Source organism: Pelobates fuscus, chromosome 5 (assembly GCF_036172605.1).
Source record: "Pelobates fuscus isolate aPelFus1 chromosome 5, aPelFus1.pri, whole genome shotgun sequence".
NCBI classification, from domain to species: Eukaryota; Metazoa; Chordata; class Amphibia; order Anura; family Pelobatidae; genus Pelobates; species Pelobates fuscus.
Window position 1 is genome coordinate 71,363,053 of NC_086321.1, and position 19,310 is coordinate 71,382,362.

A 19,310-nucleotide genomic window follows, 5' to 3' on the forward strand; every position below is an offset into this window, starting at 1 on the left:
TAGATTTACTAAAGGTAGGGTTTTTTGTCTTTACTTTATTCTACATTTTTTCCTATTCATCTGTGCTCTCCCTCAGGGTGCTCCTTTTTTGTTAGAGAACCACGCTGGGATCTATTTTGTTACATCAAAACATAATTAACCTATTAATTGCATGCAGCTATTTATGTATTTATTTTAGGTCTCACTGGTGCATATCTATTTACATTTAAAAATCCTGTATGTTCCTTCATTGTATATAACTACTCCTGCTATAACTATTTATATATTGACTTTCACTTTGATAGCGTTTAAAGATGATTGTGCCACGCCAGACAAATGTAAATTTGCAGAAAGTAACTGAACAGTTTGATATAAAAGCCAAAGAAATGAGCGAAAAGCTTGATCAAATACATAATGACGAGCTTAACAAATTACAGAAAGTCCAAGAAGAGCTGAGACTTCAGGATATTGAAAAGGTATTTTTTTTCTGCCTAATATTTTTGGCATATGAGAATATGTATAAATCGACATGAATTAAAGACTAGCTAAATTACATGTATCTAAGGGAAAAAAGTGCTTATGTTTCTGTATGCTCTATGGGTGTGTATGTGTGTATGTGTGTATGTATCTGTGTGTACGTGTGTCTGTGTATTTCAAAACAGTTGGATCGATAGGGAATACGCAGTGGCAGTCAGAAACCAGCAGGAAATCTGACGCATTTCCTATATGTAAGACTGATCTTACTCATAAATGGTCTATGAATAAGTGCTCTTAAGCACCTGATTATCTTCATGAATTAAGGGTAGATAAAACGTTGAATCATATTTACTGTAGATCTACAACTCCCGTAATTCTTTAGAGTCAACTTAGACTGATTTCAAGGACTTCTGCAGCGGTTTAATTGCTATACTTACAATGTTAGAGTTTATATGTATAAAAGTTATGCCATATTATTTAATTGTATTAGCTTCGTCGAGCTCGGAGGAGACAAACTGAAATAATGGCACGGATTCAAGCTGCAATCGTACAAATTCCTAAACCACCACCAAATCGCACATTGAAAGCCATTGAAGCACAAAAGATGCTAAAAAAGAAGAAAGAAGCAGAGGTGAGTTTCATGTTCTGAACTGTAAATGTCGTGTTAACAAAGCACAAATCATCATTATTTCAAAAACAATTGCATTACCGTGTGGAAGGATAGAAATATCATGTTCTCACGTTTTTCTTCAATTTATGAAGCATGACCGAAGTGAGCTAAAATTAAGAACTGGATATTAACCCACTCATAAGTCTCTCTGTATTTAAAGGGTGTTTACAGAGAGCTAGAAAGATTTGAAACGACAATCAAGAGAAATGGTTCATCTAGCAGTATATCACTAACTACAAGGTAAATGTGTTTTGCTCTATTGAACTTTCTGGTTTTAGCGTTACATTCCTTTTTTAACCCCTTAAGGACCAAACTTCTGGAATAAAAGGCAATCATGACATGTCACACATGTCATGTGTCTTTAAGGGGTTAATGTTATTTAGCGCTAGATTACATTAGATTGCATATTTTATGTTAAAGTTGGTTGTTTAAAGGGATAGATACATAACAATATGAATTACACATACCGTAATATTACCCATGCAAAATAATATGTGTGGCTAACCTAACATGACTACTAGATTCCTAAACTGCATATATAAATTGTTAATGCAATATTTTCCTGGCTTAGAGAGAGAGATAATCAATAATAAAATGAACGGTGCAAAGGTTTCTTCTTAGAGGTTTCTATCAAAGCACACTATGAAAGTTAGATTACCAATCTCTCAGACGATCTGGTATTTTAATTTAATTATTTGCATAATGGCAAAGGGTTCATCTGTGCACACAGATCATTCACTGAAGGGGTTAACGTTCTGCTGGAATAGAGAATGGTGGATTAAGTGCTGGGGATATAACTGAAATGTTACAGAAAGGTGATCGTTTTGTGTGTTTGTCCTGTGCTAGTGCTTTTATTGTACATATTTATGCAGACCAGGTTTATACAACTTCAATCAATGGGGAAGAGTAATAGGATACATACAATTTGTTTCTCCATTTTTTTTATTCAATGTTTTTGGTATTGATTTTTTTTAACCCTAATCCTATGCCTAACCCTATCCATAACTCTTAGTGTTAGAAGAATTCCTATGGTGATTTTAGCAGAGAGATTGCCTTGCTGGCCCTAATCCTATCCAAATTTGAACCCTAATCCAAACTCTAATCCTAAACCTAATTTTAAATGTAAATCTAATGTTTTTTCTATGCTAATATCAGTACTGATAAAGTGTGTTTCAACATGACAGGGAGATCCCTTGCATACTTACAAAAAATGCAATGCCATTACACTGTGATCGGTGCAGGTTAACTGGCAAAGCTCAGCTCCGATCAAAATAGTATGGGGGCATGCAGAGAGAAACTGTCATGGTCTGCTCCAACTCTGGGTTTCTAACACACATAAGCTACACACAGAAAATCACCGTGGCTGAGCATGAGCGATTAGTCGTGGTGTTCTCGGTCAGTCTGGGGCCACTAACTGTCTCCCTGGTGTTAGCTGGGATTTTAACCTGCTCACACGCATTGCAGCAAATGGGTATTTAAATCCACATTTAAAGAACTGAGTGTAGTGCTTACTTTGAAACAGTCCCTGCTGGTAAAATACCACATTATGGAATTATTCTGGTCTAGGAAAGACAACCATGGCAGAATAATTCTGTCATGGGTCCTTAAGGGGTTAATCCCTTAAGGACCAAACTTCTGGAATAAAAGGGAATCAATTGCATGCATATATTTGTGTTGAGATATAAATAATTTTTATTAATCAACTAATGTTCAAACTTTTTTCTAGGACTTCCACATTACAGCGAATACGTTCAACAGTTAGCATTGGCACCGCTTTATTAAAGCTAGATTCTAGTGATGACTATGTGAAGAAAATTCAGAAACGTTTGGAAGAAGATACAGTAGCACGTGAGCAGAGGGAAAAAAGACGACGCAGAATCCTAATGGAACAACTGACAGCACATGGGGCGCAGGAGGTTAGAAGAATATTGCATACCAATATATTATAGATCCACATCTTTATTGCAGCTCTAATACCAGATTTGTTTGCATTGATGTACAGATCTACTTGTAAATACCTAAAACCTCCAGAGATCCGCAAATATAGAGTACCAAAGTTATGAGGAAACATGCTAATTTTAAAGTAGATTTTAAAAAGCATGACAAAAATTCCACTAACATTAAATTATCTTTTTTTTCCACTAGATGTCACTATACTCTAACAAGATGATAAATGTATGCTCATTATGATCCTAATGTTGGATAGCTCTATAGAGGTTTATCTTGGCGCACACATTTCTGTAAATATATTTTCTTAAAAAGCTCAGTTGAAACTCATGCTGGTAGCAACCTATGACGTTCATGCATGCCAGGCACAAAGACAACTGGAGTGTAGAGATGTCGCGAACATAAAATGTTACGTTCGCAAATGGCGAACGCGAATTTCCGCAAATGTTCGCGAACCGCCATAGACTTCAATAGGCAGGCACATTTTAAAACCCACAGGAACTCTTTCTGGCCACAATAGTGATGGAAAAGTTGTTTCAAGGGGACTAACACCTGGATTGTGGCATGCCGGAGGGGGATCCATGGCAAAACTCCCATGGAAAATTACATAGTTGATGCAGATTCTGGTTTTAATCCATAAAGGGCATAAATCACCTAACATTCTTAAATTGTTTGGAATAACGTGCTTTAAAAAATCAGGTATGATGTTGTATCGATCAGGTAGTGTAAGGGTTACGCCCGCTTCACAGTGACAGACCAAACTCCCCGTTTAACGCACCGCAAACAACCGCAAACAGTCCATTTGCACAACCGCAAACTCCCCATTTGCACAAGGTTGGATACCAAGCTAGCCCCGTTCCTTGTCCTCACTGATGTCATTGAAGGTCTCTTCCTCCACCCAGCCACGTACAACACCAAGGGTCCCCGAAAGGTGACAACAAGCCCCCTGGGACACCTGCTATGTTTGGTCTTCCACCTCCTCAAAGCCACCTTCCTCCTCTGACTCCTCTTCTTCAGACTCCGCTCTCTGCATTGCCTCTCTCTGCATTATTATAAGGTGTGTTAAGTAGTACTATTCCTATCAGTTTAATCCCTGTTACGTCCCCTATCAGGGGATATGTATATGGCATCGATTTTAGGAACCGGGAGATGGAAAAAGATGCTTGGTTGGTCCTCCTACTTCAAATTTGGGGCACTGCGCGTGTAATCTAATGTGCCACCAGATAGGAGTGGTGTGTTAAGTTGTACTATTCTTATCAGTTTAATCCCTGTTACGTCCCCTATCAGGGGACGTGTATATGGCATCGATTTTAGGAACCGGGAGATGGAAAAAGATGCTTGGTCGGTTCTCCTACTTCAAATTTGGGGCACTGCGCTTGCAATCTAATGTGCCACCAGATAGGAGTAGTGTGGTAAGTAGTACTATTCTTATCAGTTTAATCCCTGTTACGTCCCCCTCATCAGGCCTTTTTTAGTCGAATGTATCGCCCACTGTCAGTCCCTTCGGGATCCATCCCTCATTCATCTTAATAAAGGTGAGGTAATCTAGACTTTTTTGACCTAGGCGACTTCTCTTCTCAGTGACAATACCTCCTGCTGCACTGAAGGTCCTTTCTGACAGGACACTTGAAGCGGGGCAGGCCAGAAGTTCTATCGCAAATTGGGATCGCTCAGGCCACAGGTCAAGCCTGCACACCCAGTAGTCAAGGGGTTCATCGCTCAGAGTGTCGATATCTGCAGTTAAGGCAAGGTAGTCTGCTACCTGTCGGTCGAGTCATTCTCTGAGGGTGGACTTAAAAAGCTCCGCATGTCCTCCATCAACAACACGTCTGTAAAGCGTCCTGTCCTTGCCGGTGTGGTCGTGGGAGGAGGAGAATTATTTTCACCTCTTCCCCTGTTAGATTCCCATTGTGCTGTGACATCACCCTTATACGCTGTGTAAAGCATACTTTTTAATTTATTTTGGAACTGCTGCATCCTTTCCGACTTGCGGTAATTTGGTAACATTTCAGGCACTTTCTGCTTATACCGGGGGTCTAGTAGCGTGGACACCCAGTACAGGTCGTTCTCCTTCAGCCTTTTTATACGAGGGTCCCTCAACAGGCACGACAGCATGAAAGACCCCATTTGCACAAGGTTGGATGCCGAGCTACTCATGTCCCGTTCCTCGTCCTCAGTGATCTCACTGAAGGTATGTTCTTCCCCCCAGCCACGTACAACACCACGGGTACCATATAGGTGACAGCAAGCACCCTGGGATGCCTGTGTGGTTGGTCTTTCTCCTCCTCCTCAAAGCCACATTCCTCCTCTGACTCCTCTTCCTCACAATCCTCTTCCAGCATTGCCGTAGGTCCAGCAAGCGATGCTGATAAGGCTGTTTCTGGTGGTGATGGTGACCACAACTCTTTCTCTTCACGCTCATCTACGGCCTGATCCAGCACTCTTCACAGGGCACGCTCCAGGAAGAAAACAAATGGTATGATGTCGCTGATGAGCATAAAGGCATTGCGCATGAGCGTCCAGTAACGTGGCAAAAAAATTCCCAGCTCCGCAGAGGCTGTCCTAGCACCCCGGTCATACAAATAGTCGTTAACGGCTTTTTCTTGTTGGAGCAGGCGGTCGAACATTAGGAGTGTTGAATTCCAACGTGTCGGGCTGTCGCAATTCAAGCGCCTCACTGGCATGTTGTTTCGCCGCTGGATATCTGAAAAGTGCGCCATGGCCGTGTAGGAACGCCTGAAATGGCCACACACCTTCCTGGCCTGCTTCAGGACGTCCTGTAAGCCTGAGTACTTATGCACAAAGCGTTGTACGATCAGATTACACAAATGTGCCATGCACGGCACATGTGTCAACTTGCCCAAATTCAATGCCGCCAACAAATTTCTTCCATTGTCACAAACTACTTTGCCGATCTCCAGTTGGTGCGGACTCAGCCACTGATCCACCTGTGCGTTCAGGGCGGACAGGAGTGCTGGTCCGGTGTGACTCTCTGCTTTCAGGCAAGTCAACCCCAAGTCGGCGTGACACTGCCGTATCCGGGATGTGGAATAGTACCTGGGGAGCTGGTGGGGTGCCGTTGATGTGGAGCAAGACGCAGCAGCAGAAGAGGACTTAGCCGAGGAGGTTATGGAAGAAGAGGATGGAGTAGGAGGAGTAGAGGAGGTGGCAGCAGGCCTGCCTGCAAGTCGTGGCGGTGTCACCAACTCCTCTGCAGAGCCACGCATTCCATGCTTGGCAGCCGTCAGAAGGTTTACCCAATGCGCAGTGTAGGTGATATACCTGCCCTGACCATGCTTTGCAGACCAGGTATCAGTGGTCAGATGGACCCTTGCCCCAACACTGTGTGCCAGACATGCCATTACTTCCTTTTGAACAATTGAGTACAGGTTGGGGATTGCCTTTTGTGCAAAGAAATTACGGCCAGGTACCTACCACTGCCGTGTCCCAATAGCTACAAATTTTTTGAACGCCTCAGACTTCACCAGCTTGTATGGTAAAAGCTGGCGGGCTAAGAGTTCAGACAAGCCAGCTGTCAGATGCCGGGCAACGGGGTGACTTTGTGACACTGGCTTCTTACGCTCAAACATGTCCTTGACAGACACCTGACTGTGGGCAGATGAGCAGGAACTGCTCAAGGCGAGAGACGGAGTGGCGGATGGTTGAGAGGGGGCAAGGAGGACAGCAGTGGTTGACGTGGTTGAAGATGCTGGACCAGGAGGAGGTTGGCGGCTTTAAGTTTGTGTGCTGCTTGTACTCATGTGTTGATCCCATAGGCGTTTGTGATGTGCGATCATGTGCCTTCACAAAGCAGTTGTACCTAGGTGGGTGTTGGACTTCCCACGACTCAGTTTCTTTTGGCACAGGTTGCAAATGGAATCGCTGTTGTCAGAGGCAGACACACAAAAAAAATGCCACACTGCTGAGCTCTGCAATGACGGCATTCTGGTGGTGGCAACAGCATGCGTTGATTGGCGTGCTGTCTGGCTGACCCCAGGTGCCGATGCATGCTGTCTGGCTGTGCCACTAGCTCCTTGCGACGACCTCCCCCTGCTTCCAACTTGTCTCCTCCTCCTCTCTGTCTTCCTCTCTGAACTTTCCCCCTGTTCTTCTTCTCTTCTAGCGGGCACCCACGTGACATCCACGGACGCATCGTCATCATCAACCGCTTCACTTGTATCTGACAACTCAGCAAAGGAAGCAGCAGCGGGTACGACATCATCATCATCACACCGTACGTCCATGTGTGTAATATTGCCTGACTGAGACATATCCCTGTGATCTACATCCTCTGGCAATAATGGTTGCGCGTCACTCATTTCTTCCAACTGATGTGTAAATAACTCCTCTGACAGATCAAGTGAAGCGGCTGTGGTGCTAGTGTTGTTGGTGGCGGCAGGCGGGGGAGTGGTAACTTGAGAGGTGCAAGAAGCTAAACTGGAGGAGGATGGTGTCAGGATCGGGACAGGGATCCAACACGCAGAGTACAAACAGGAGAAGTTACGTATACCGGACCTTAGAATGGCCGGACTAACGTAAGGAGTAAGCAAAGAATGGTCTAGAGACAAGCCGAGGTCGAGGGAACGAGAGAGCAGGTAAACGAGAGACAAGCCGGGTCAAAATGGTAATAGAGGTAAGCAGGGTAGAATAATACAAGCCGGGTCAGAACCAAAGAGACAAATAGAAATAAGAGCGCTGAGTGACTAGACTAGCTAGAACCACGACAGGGCAATGAACCAATACACAAAACCTTATTTTATACCCTGGTTCTAAATAGATGATCACGCCCCCGACGAGTCCTGATTCGTGCTCAGGACTTGATTGACAGGTCGGAACGGATAGTCGTCATGACGTCGGCTACTAGAGCCGCGTCATAAAAGGAGGCGGATCAGAGGCGTCCGGCGTGTAAACGGCCGAGAGGACTGCGAGGAACGAGTGAGTCAGCCCCTCTGAGAGGGCGGAATTCTAAGTGTCTCACCTCCTCTGAGGTAGAGACAACAGGTACCCTGACAGATGGTGCATCAAGGTTCCGAGCGGAAGCTGTAGAAGATTGGGTGTCCTGTGCTAGCCAGTCAACTATGTCCTCAGAACTTTTCGAGTTCAGGATACGTATCCTCTGAACACTGGGCATTATTCCAGGGCCAAAGGGAATCACAGTACCACGACCATGACGGTCGATTTCGATTAGTGGTACTATGCGTGCAAGCTACTGTGACAACAGATATGAGTGGCACTGTGCACTGGCAGAAGTTGGCAGAGTAGATACTGTAGGCCTGACACACACGCTTGCAGACAACTAACTGCTATTCAATCTATTACAGTCAAAATTGTATTTTTTTTTTTAAATGTACACTACTGTTACACCAGATATGAGTTGCACTGGTGTGACACTGTGCCCTGGCAGGCCCTGAAACGCACACGTGTGAAGGAAACTGACTGCTATTATTTCACAGTCAAATTTCTATTTTTGTTTTAATGTACACTACTGTTACACCAGATATGAGTTGCACTGGTGTGACACTGTGCCCTGGCAGGCCCTGAAACGCACACGTGTGAAGGAAACTGACTGCTATTATTTCACAGTCAAATTTCTATTTTTGTTTTAATGTACACTACTGTTACACCAGAAATGAGTTGCACTGGTGTGACACTGTGCCCTGAAACGCACACGTGTGAAGGAAACTGACTGCTATTATATTACAGTCAAAAAAGTTTTTTGTTTTTTTTTAAATGCAAGCTATTGTGACACCAGATATGAGTGGTGGCACTGGGCAAGTGGGCACAGTATACGCTGTGAGCCTGACACAAACGCTGGCAGGCAGGCAACTGCAATTAGATTACACAAAAAAAGAAAAGACTGATGTTCTAGCCCTAAAAAGGGCTTTTTGGGGTGCTGTCCTTACAGCAGAGATCAGATGAGTCCTTCAGGACTGTAGTGGACACTGAATACACTAGCCTAGCTATCGATTTCCCTATTAAATCAGCAGCAGCTACACTGTCCCTCCTCTCACTAAGAATGCAGCTTCCGAATGAATCTAAAATGGATGCTGTCCAGGAGGTGGGAGGATCTGGGAGGGAGGGTCTGTTGCTGATTGGCTGGAATGTGTCTGCTGACTGTGAGGTACAGTTTCAAAGTTTACTCAATGATGACGAATAGGGGGCGGACCGAACATCGCTTATGTTCGCCCCGCCGTGGCGAACGCGAACAAGCTATGTTCGCCAGGAACTATTCGCCAGCGAACTATTCGGGACATCTCTACTGGAGTGCGAAGATTATTGATGAATAAACAATTTTGTGCAGAAGATGTTTGTAAACGACATTTTCCCTGAAAGGATTTCAAAAATACCAGTTGAAGGGAGAGAATGAAAAACCTGGGATTGCAAGGCTATGTATAAAGCTATATTGATTGAAACATTATTTTAAGTTATTTATGGTAGATAGAAGAATACAGAGATTTGATGGCCCAATTGATGTTAATCTGTGCTTCAGTCTGTGGTGGATTTTAATTTAAAAGTACTTTATTAAAACAAAACTAGAGAGGGGCGGGGCTCGGACGCCATACTGGAGGGTTGAAAATTGCATGAACTCCTGACAAATACCGAAATAAAAGTGATTTTGAGGGGGAATAAACCTTTAACTGGATTCTCCTGCACTGGTGACCACATCTGCCACCACGGGAGTAACCTTGAGATGAGGTCCAGATCTCGCCATTCTCGCACAGAGTAGTGGTGGTCCTCAGCTTGAAGCAGAAGAAGCAGCCGATCTACCCGTCCAGAGCTGCCCTGGATATCTTTTCTGTAGTCCCACTCCCTTCTCTGGGCTGGTGAGGGTTAACCCGGTCCCTACCAAGCGACTACTTACCTCTGCACCGAGCCTGAGCGACTCCTGTGAAGGCAGTCTACACAAGGCTCTTCCAAGATGGCCGACGATGTGACCCCGGCAGCCCGACCGTGGGAAACACAATTCTGTCAGGGTGGCGGTCCGGTGACCCAGTATGCCTGATGATGGAAGTAGGAGTCTGTAACGAGTATATACCCCTACACGCAGGATCCAGCCAAACAGAAGACAGCACAGAGGAGAGATACGTCTACCGGACCTTAGAGTGGCCGGACTCGACGTAATAGGAGAAGTACAGAGTCAGGAACGATCGGAGGTCAAGGGCACAAAGAGACAGCGTAAACGAGAACTAGCCGGGGTCTGGTACACAGGAATCAGCAAGCCGGCAAACAGTACAGATAAGGATAAAGCGAAAAAGAAGTCAGAATACAAAGCCAAGGTCAAATACGGAGAAACACAACTGAACACAACAAGCACTAAAGGGAACTGTAGCAGAAACCACGATAGGGCAAGGAACTAAGGGAAAAGGGTGAGTATAAGTAGCCTTCAAACTAATGTGATTGGCTCCTGTCACTTCCACACCCCCAACAGGTAAGTGTATGGGGTGATTGGCATGACAGGAGCCAATGGGAGCCTTTTTGCAATTTAGGCTCCCACTGTCTCTTTAAGAGCGCGCCCGAGACTCGCGGCGCGCTCTTAGCTGCAGGCGGGACACGTGACCGCATCTCGCGGTCACTGCCCGTCTTCCTGTTAGGTGAGTCGGATGAGCCGCGCGCGGCTCGTGCAGCCGCAGGACCGCGCGCGGCTTGAAGAGAGGACCGCGGCCGGCCCCCGGATAAGGTAAGTAACGCTACAGTACCTCCCCCTGAGGACACGCCCTCCGGGCGGGCAGGACCAGGCCTGGCAGGAAAACGCGAATGGAAAGAACGTACAAGGCGGGGAGCATGAACAGCATCCGCAGAAATCCAACTGCGCTCCTCAGGCCCATAACCCTTCCAATGTACCAAGCACTGAAGCCGACCCCTAAGGAAACGAGAGTCAATAACAGCAGACACTTCGAACTCCTCATGACCCTCCACAGAGACAGGAGGGGGAGGGGGAGTATGCCGGGTATAGCGGTTGCGTACGTAAGGCTTCAACAACGAGGTGTGAAATACATTAGGTATACGCAGATTCTTAGGCAGACCCAAGGCATAAGAAACGGGATTAAACTTATGTATAATGCGATAAGGACCAATGAAGCGGGGAGCCAATTTCATAGAAGGCACCCGGAGGCGAATATTCCGTGTGGAAAGCAAAACCCAGTCCCCCACAACATAGGAAGGAGCCGCTCTGCGATGCTTGTCAGCCTGAGCCTTCTGGCGAGCAGCAGAGTCCACCAAAGAACGCTGAACCTGCTCCCAAGTATTACGCAAACCAGCCAAATGCTCATCCAGAACTGGCATGCCCTGTGAGGAGAACGCAGCCGGAAGAACCACGGGATGCTGGCCATAGACAACGTAAAAAGGGCTTTTGCCGGAAGAATCATGAGTGGCGTTATTCAGAGCAAATTCAGCCCAAGGAAGCAGGTCAGACCAATTGTCCTGATGGTGAGACACAAAACAACGGAGGTACTGCTCCAGAGACTGGTTGGCACGTTCAGCAGCTCCATTAGACTGGGGATGGTAAGCGGAAGAAAATGAGAGAGAAATACCCATTTCCGAACAAAAGGCTTTCCAGAACCTGGAAATAAATTGGCTACCCCTATCGGATACAATAGATAAGGGAATACCATGTAATCGAAACACTTCTTTAGCGAAGATAAGAGCCAGTTCCTTGGAAGTGGGCAACTTGCGAAGAGACACAAAGTGAGCCATTTTGGAAAACCGATCTACTATCATTAGGATGACTGTGTTACCGTTCGAAGGGGGTAATTCAACAATAAAATCCATTGATAGATTAGACCAAGGTCTCTTGGGAACGGGTAACGGATGCAACAGCCCACAAGGAACTCTACGAGAGGATTTCATACATGCACAAGTAGTACAAGCACTTATATAGTCAGTAACATCCTTACGTAAGGTATCCCACCAGAAATACCGAGAAACGGCTGCCACTGTTTTGGAAATACCAGGATGTCCAGCAGTCTTAGTATCATGATACAGTGACAGAATATCCCGTCTCTCGGGAACGTCAACGAACAATTTATCAATAGGCCTCTCGCTAGGTGCCATGCTTTGTTTCGCTTGTATGGCCTGCAAGAGGGACGAGGAAATAGACAATATAGTAGTTGCTATTATCTTGTCTGGGGGAATGACAGGAGTGACATCAATCTCCTGTTTGTCAATAGTCTCGAACTGTCTGGACAGAGCGTCCGCTTTAGTGTTCCGATCACCTGGCCTATAGGTGGTTATATAATTAAAATGAGACAAGAACAGTGACCACCTAGCCTGCCTGGAAGACAATCTTTTAGCTTCGCTAAGGTAGGATAGGTTCTTATGATCCGTAAATATGAGGATAGGATCCTTAGTGCCCTCTAACAAATGTCTCCATTCTTTGAGTGCTAAAATGATAGCAAGGAGTTCGCGATTACCCACATCATAATTCCTTTCTGCTTTGGACATTTGTTTAGAAAAGAAGCCACAAGGATGCAATGGCTTGTCAGGAGACTCTCTTTGGGATAAGACAGCACCTACCCCTATATCGGAAGCATCAACCTCAAGTATATATGGCAATGAGGGGACAGGATGCTGTAAAATAGGTGCAGAGGCGAACGTAGTCTTAAGAAAGTCAAAAGCCTGAAGTGCCTCGGTAGACCAGGCACGTGTATTGCCATCCTTTTTAGTCATACGAGTAATAGGTGCTACGATAGACGAAAAACCTTTGATAAAACGTCTATAATAATTAGAGAAACCCAGAAAACGCTGGATGGCTTTCAGACCTTGCGGCAGAGGCCATTCTATGACCGCAGTGAGCTTCTGGGGATCCATCCGAAAACCCTTAGCGGAAATCAAATACCCTAAAAACTGGACCTCGGATTGGTCGAATAGACATTTTTCTAGTTTGCAATAAAGACCATTAGCAAGAAGGGTCTTCAGAACTGTCGTAACATGTCTGTGATGAGTGTGTAAGTCTGTAGAATATATTAAAATGTCATCCAAGTACACAATAACAAATGAGTGAATAAAGTCCCTTAAGACATCATTAATAAATTCTTGGAATACTGCTGGGGCATTGCAAAGCCCAAATGGCATGATGGTATACTCATAATGACCTGACCTAGTGTTAAAGGCTGTCTTCCATTCGTGGTCCTTTTTTATACGTATCAAATTGTATGCTCCACTAAGATCTAATTTGGTGAATACCGTAGCATGTTTGAGCCTGTCAAACAATTCTGTTATTAATGGTATAGGGTAAGCATTTTTGATGGTGATTTTATTAAGACCTCTATAATCAATGCAAAGTCTTAAATCACCTTCTTTCTTTGATACAAAGAAGAACCCCGCTCCAGCCGGAGAAGAGGATCTCCTAATAAATCCCTTGTCTAATGATTCTTTAATGTACTCCTCCATGACACGGTTTTCTTGAACCGATAGAGGGTACACCCTGCCCTTGGGAGGTATAGTGCCAGGCAACAAGTCAATAGCACAATCGTAGGGTCTGTGAGGCGGTAATTTGTCAGCCTCTCTTTTATCAAAGACAGTCTTTAAAGATAAATACTGAGAGGGTATAGCCGTAGACAAAGGAGGAATGGTAGGAACATTAATAGAATTCACAGGCGTGACTTCAATAGTACATGACTCATGGCAGGCTTCACTCCATGATTTTATCTGCCCTGTCTCCCAGTCAAAAATGGGATTGTGGGCACGTAACCATGGATACCCTAACACCAACTGTGAAGAGGGAGAGGTGATGACCTGGAACCGAATGGTTTCATAGTGTAGAACCCCTGTGTACATGTGTAGCGGTGCAGTCTCGTGAGTAACAACTGGAGATATCAATGGTCTACCATCTATGGCCTCAACGGCCAAGGGTATCTCCTTCTCCCTGATGGGAATATTGTTTTTCTTTACAAAACCAGAGTCTATAAAATTCTCAGCTGCCCCAGAGTCAACCAGGGCGTATATATTTTCAACTATACAACTCTCTCCCATATGTAAAGAAACCGGGAGAAGCAGTCGGTTAGGAGGCAATGTAGGAGACTTAGAAATCACACCCAAGGCCAGTCCCCTATAAGGTCTTAGGTGCGAGAGTTTTCCGGGAGCAAAGGACATTCCTTTACCATATGGTCTCTCTTACCACAATATAGGCAGAGTCCCTCCCTTCTCCTATGTAATTTTTCATTATCAGAGAGTTTGGCAACCCCTAATTGCATGGGTTCCTCTTCAGATACTTTTACACTCTCCGGTGTATTAACTCTGGGGTGAATAGGTGTAACAAAACGTCTATTCCTGTTCTTGGTATAGAGCCTGTCACGAATCCTATTATCTATATCGATGAGGTAGTCAATAAGGTCCTCTAAGGCAACAGGAAGCTCCTTAGCTGCTACCTCATCCAATATAGAGTCTGATAAGCCTTCCATGAAGGCAGTAGTTAACCCATTGTTGGTCCAATCTACCTGTGAGGCAAGGGTACGAAACTGAATAGCGTAATCAGCCACAGACCTAGAACCCTGTTTAACCCTCATTAATGCTCTTGCGGCATTCTTAGACCTTTTCATAGTGTCAAAAGTTCTGCGCAAAGCTGTAAGGAAATTGTGAAAGTCATGCACCATAGGTCCATTAGCCTCCCAAACAGGGTTTGCCCATTCAAGTGCTTTGTCGGTAAGTTGGTGCATAAAGAACCCAACTTTAGACCTCTCTGTGGGAAATGAACGTGGATACATCTCAAAATGAAACTCTATTTGGTTAATGAACCCTCTGCATGTCTTAGAATCCCCTCCATACCTAGGAGGAGGCGTTAAATGGGCCGTAGCATTAGGCACAGTCGATACTTCAGGAAGCAGGGGTGTAGGAGGGTTAGGTGCGGTTGCTGGAATGGTTCTAGCTAAGAGCGTCTGGAGAGCCTGAGCTATCTGATCCATACGGTGATCCTGCTCTACAAATCTAGCCTCATGGGACGCCATCTGTTGAGCTAAATCTGCGGGGTCCATGGCCCTATCGTAATGTAACGAGTATATACCCCTACACGCAGGATCCAGCCAAACAGAAGACAGCACAGAGGAGAGATACGTCTACCGGACCTTAGAGTGGCCGGACTCGACGTAATAGGAGAAGTACAGAGTCAGGAACGATCCGAGGTCAAGGGCACAAAGAGACAGCGTAAACGAGAACTAGCCGGGGTCTGGTACACAGGAATCAGCAAGCCGGCAAACAGTACAGATAAGGATAAAGCGAAAACGAAGTCAGAATACAAAGCCAAGGTCAAATACTGAGAAACACAACTGAACACAACAAGCACTAAAGGGAACTGTAGCAGAAACCACGATAGGGCAAGGAACTAAGGGAAAAGGGTGAGTATAAGTAGCCTTCAAACTAATGTGATTGGCTCCTGTCACTTCCACACCCCCAACAGGTAAGTGTATGGGGTGATTGGCATGACAGGAGCCAATGGGAGCCTTTTTTGCAATTTAGGCTCCCACTGTCTCTTTAAGAGCGCGCCCGAGACTCGCGGCGCGCTCTTAGCTGCAGGCGGGACACGTGACCGCATCTCGCGGTCACTGCCCGTCTTCCTGTTAGGTGAGTCGGATGAGCCGCGCGCGGCTCGTGCAGCCGCAGGACCGCGCGCGGCTTGAAGAGAGGACCGCGGCCGGCCCCCGGATAAGGTAAGTAACGCTACAGAGTCACAGTGTGAAGGTGGATTAGCAGGGTATGGTGCAGGGTAATCGCATGCCCCCTGGTGTTGAGCACCAGCGTTTGTGCGGCCACATACCAGGACCCTGATGCAGCTTCACCAGATCCCAGGAACTAGGAGCATGGAAATAAGCAGATCTCCCAGGAGCTGAATAGGGAGGCTCTGCAGCAGGAATGTATCCAGTACAGAAACAAGGCAAGACTAGAACAGACACCAAACATGAGAACAAGACAGAACTAGTAGAACCCAGGACCAGAGAAGGATAGGAAGCTAAATCCAGAACATGTACACAAGACATGAGGGAAACATGAACAGGGCAGGACAGGACTGTACATGAACTGGGAATACAAAATAAAACAAGACAAGATATAATAGGCAAAACAAGAGGAGACATAACTAAGTACTAAATGTGAAAAACTATCGGTATTTAGTTACAGTATGTGATCATACATTGCATAAGCCTGCCACAGAGCCAATGTACCCCATATTTGGCAGGTCCTACTGTAACTGCCTAATGTCTGCTAAATAAACCATTATAAAGCACATACAGCACTTACCTGCAAGAAAAGGCAGAGAACTTGAGCAACTGCCTGCAGGGACAAACTGAAACAAAAGGAATAATGGAAAAGGAATGGGTGTGGCAACATAAAACAAACATTTAAAGGAATCCAAGAGACTGGGAATTCCAGGAACGGAATAAAGGAATGAACCCAGAAAACCCAGCATAAAGAAAACCAGACATAGAATAGAAAACCAGAAAAACCGAGAAAAACTAAACAAGAATTGTAAAAAGAGTACTGGATACCAGAAACCATTGCCAGAATGGTCCGCAGCTAGGAACAGAATGTGACAAAACTCTCCTCCTAAGGAGCGACCTCCGGACGCTCCCAACAGCTCCCAGGCAGAGACAAGGAAAGGCGAGCGGATCCTGCAACGAAGTCCTCTTGACTTCTCAGAGGCAAGGATCCCCCGCCGGAGAGGTCTCCTGCATAGGAACCACCAGCTACGAATGAAGATCACCACCAGAACAGGAGCACTGCCACAAAACCGGAATTGGAATTAGAACCGGAACCGGGAATCAAGCATCACAAGATGACACCTGCCGAGACCACTGAACTGCTTAGCAGGTAGACCCCCTCCAGGACAGAAATCAGACAGAGTGAACAGGCATGAGGAAGCCATCTCCAGCAGACTGGTCCAGAAACAGGAACTCTTGTATGCTGCAAAATCCACTCCATGAACTCCAAGGGCCTACAGCCATACTGTCAGGGTGGTGGTCCGGTGACCGGGACCCAGACACTGTCTGGGCGTCAGTCTGGTGACCGGGACCCAGAAACTGTCTGGGCGGCGGTTGGACGACCGGGACCCAGTATGCCTGATATTAGAAGTCGGAGTCACAGTGTGGAAGTGGATTAGCAGGGTCTGGTGCAGGGTAACCGCACGCCCCCTGGTGTTGAGCACCAGCGTTTGTGCGGCCACATACCAGGACCCTGATGCAGTTTCAGCGGATCCCAGGAGCTAGGAGCATGGAAATAAGCAGACCTCCCAGGAGCTGAATGGGGAGGCTTTGCAGCAGGAATGTATCCAGTACAGAAACAAGGCAAGACTAGAACAGACACCAAACATGAAAACAAGACAGAACTAGTAGAACCCAGAACCAGAGAAGAATAGGAAGCTAAACCCAGAACATGTACACAAGACATGAGGGAAACTGCTGGATACCAGAAACCATTGCCAGAATGGTCCGCAGCTAGGAACAGGATGTGACAAATTTTTAGCCTCAGTTCTGGAAGGACTGGGAAGCATGGAGACAGCAACCTATGATGCCCACGCGTGCCCAGGCACATGCTACCGATCAGAGCCCCCCTCCTCGGCAGGGAACTAAAGAGATTAGAGTGACCAGACATAGTCCACGCACCAGGGTGCAACGGCACCAATCGAGATCCCAAGGCTTTTTCCCAGAGATAGCAGGAGGGATCTGTGGAAAATGGGTGCTGGATCCTGATGTGGTAGAGTGCTGCAGTGACACCGCACGATGCTGCACCATGTGTGGCACGAAATTCCTGAATTGCTAGTCTGGCTGATACAGGTGTGGGTTGAGTTGACTGCATTCCGCGACCGGAGAATATACCCAGGCTCCCACTTTGGCTTGGTTGTCGCTTATCATCTCTATACTTGCCTACCGTTCACTGCATGGTAGTTATTGGTCTATACTAGGCCTTTACTATAACATTATTATATCAACATCAACATCTTGAGCTTAGTTTATACCATCCTTGGTGTTTTTCTCCTTCTGAGTTTAATTCTATTTTCATTTCTCTCCCTTTATCTTGACTCACACTTGATTCTACTCCATTTTATTTTAAAATAGTGCAATTTACTCTCATGCCATGATTTTGTTTCAATATGTATGATATTGAATACGTATCAATCCTGTTGTGGCATTACAAGCATACATGTTACTACTTGCACTGCAGAAATAAAGAATAAAAAAAAACACATTCATTGACTAAACTGTAATTTTCTAATTAATTTATTAGTAACAATTAGAATTGTACAAAAATGTGTTTTAGCTGGTTCATCTGAATCAAAATCCTTTTAATTCACACCCGTACAAATTGATCCTTCTGGAATTTACTTGTGGAGTCTTATTTAGTGAATATGACTCCACAGGTTAATCCCTGAGTAATTTGTTCAGGTATGGATTAAAAGGGTTTTTATTCGGATGAACTGGCCAAAACATAGCAATAAACATCAACATATTTTATTTGGAATGATATACTGAGATTTTCTTACATTTCCAAATAGTGTGTGTCCCGAGATACATATATTGCTTTTGCTCAATTCGTTAGTGACTTCAACTCCTTGTTGCCTGTCATTGATCATGGAAAGAGGGATTATTTGATGCTAAAGTTTAAACAAGTTATTCTAATGGTCACCCTCCTCCCCCCCCCCTAAAAAAAGAAAGAAATAATGTAGTCGGTGACAGTCATTAGTCATTAAAGGTCTGATATGGCAGTTAAGTAGTTACAGTAGATGACTTGATAAATAAGTTTTTTTTCTTTTTTTTTTTTTTAGTGGCTAGACAAGATGACCTAAAAAATAGTATCTTTGATTCACGTAATATCAGGATTTTATATATAGGACTTTACATTGCCAGGTCTTCTACTCCTTACAAAAATATATAAATTTAAATTTGGCACCTGTTAATTCAGTGACTTGTGTTGCACTAGCATATTAAGATTAGAATTCTCAAATTGTATGCAGCTGGTCAAAAATGATAATGCAGCATAACAAAGCATTATGATTTTTTAAAATATAATATGAGTCATGTATAGGCATGTTCACTGTCCATTCTAAGAAAATTAAAATAATTTCACGGCAGTCACCCACATTAAGTCTAAATGTGGTAACTTAGGGAAGGCATTTAGATAAGAAAGTACAAGTGCATTACTTGTTATGGTCTAACTTGTGGTGCTGTGAAAACTTTTACTAACCACTAAGACTTTTAATAAGGAAATCTGACACCTATTTTTATTATAGTTTTTAAAAATGTTAACATTAGTT

At 44.8% G+C, this 19,310-nt stretch overlaps 1 protein-coding gene across 2 annotated transcripts in view; it reads left to right on the forward strand.

Moving 5' to 3' along the window:
* SPEF2 (sperm flagellar 2) overlaps positions 1 to 19,310 on the forward strand; it is a 162,671-nt gene that overhangs the window by 26,846 nt on the left and 116,515 nt on the right. For both annotated transcript variants that reach the window (XM_063453972.1, XM_063453973.1), the window contains exons 4-7: positions 285 to 455; positions 947 to 1,087; positions 1,287 to 1,366; positions 2,853 to 3,042. In XM_063453972.1, coding sequence (XP_063310042.1) covers positions 285 to 455; positions 947 to 1,087; positions 1,287 to 1,366; positions 2,853 to 3,042 — 582 coding nt within the window. The remainder of the gene's footprint in view (positions 1 to 284; positions 456 to 946; positions 1,088 to 1,286; positions 1,367 to 2,852; positions 3,043 to 19,310) is intronic.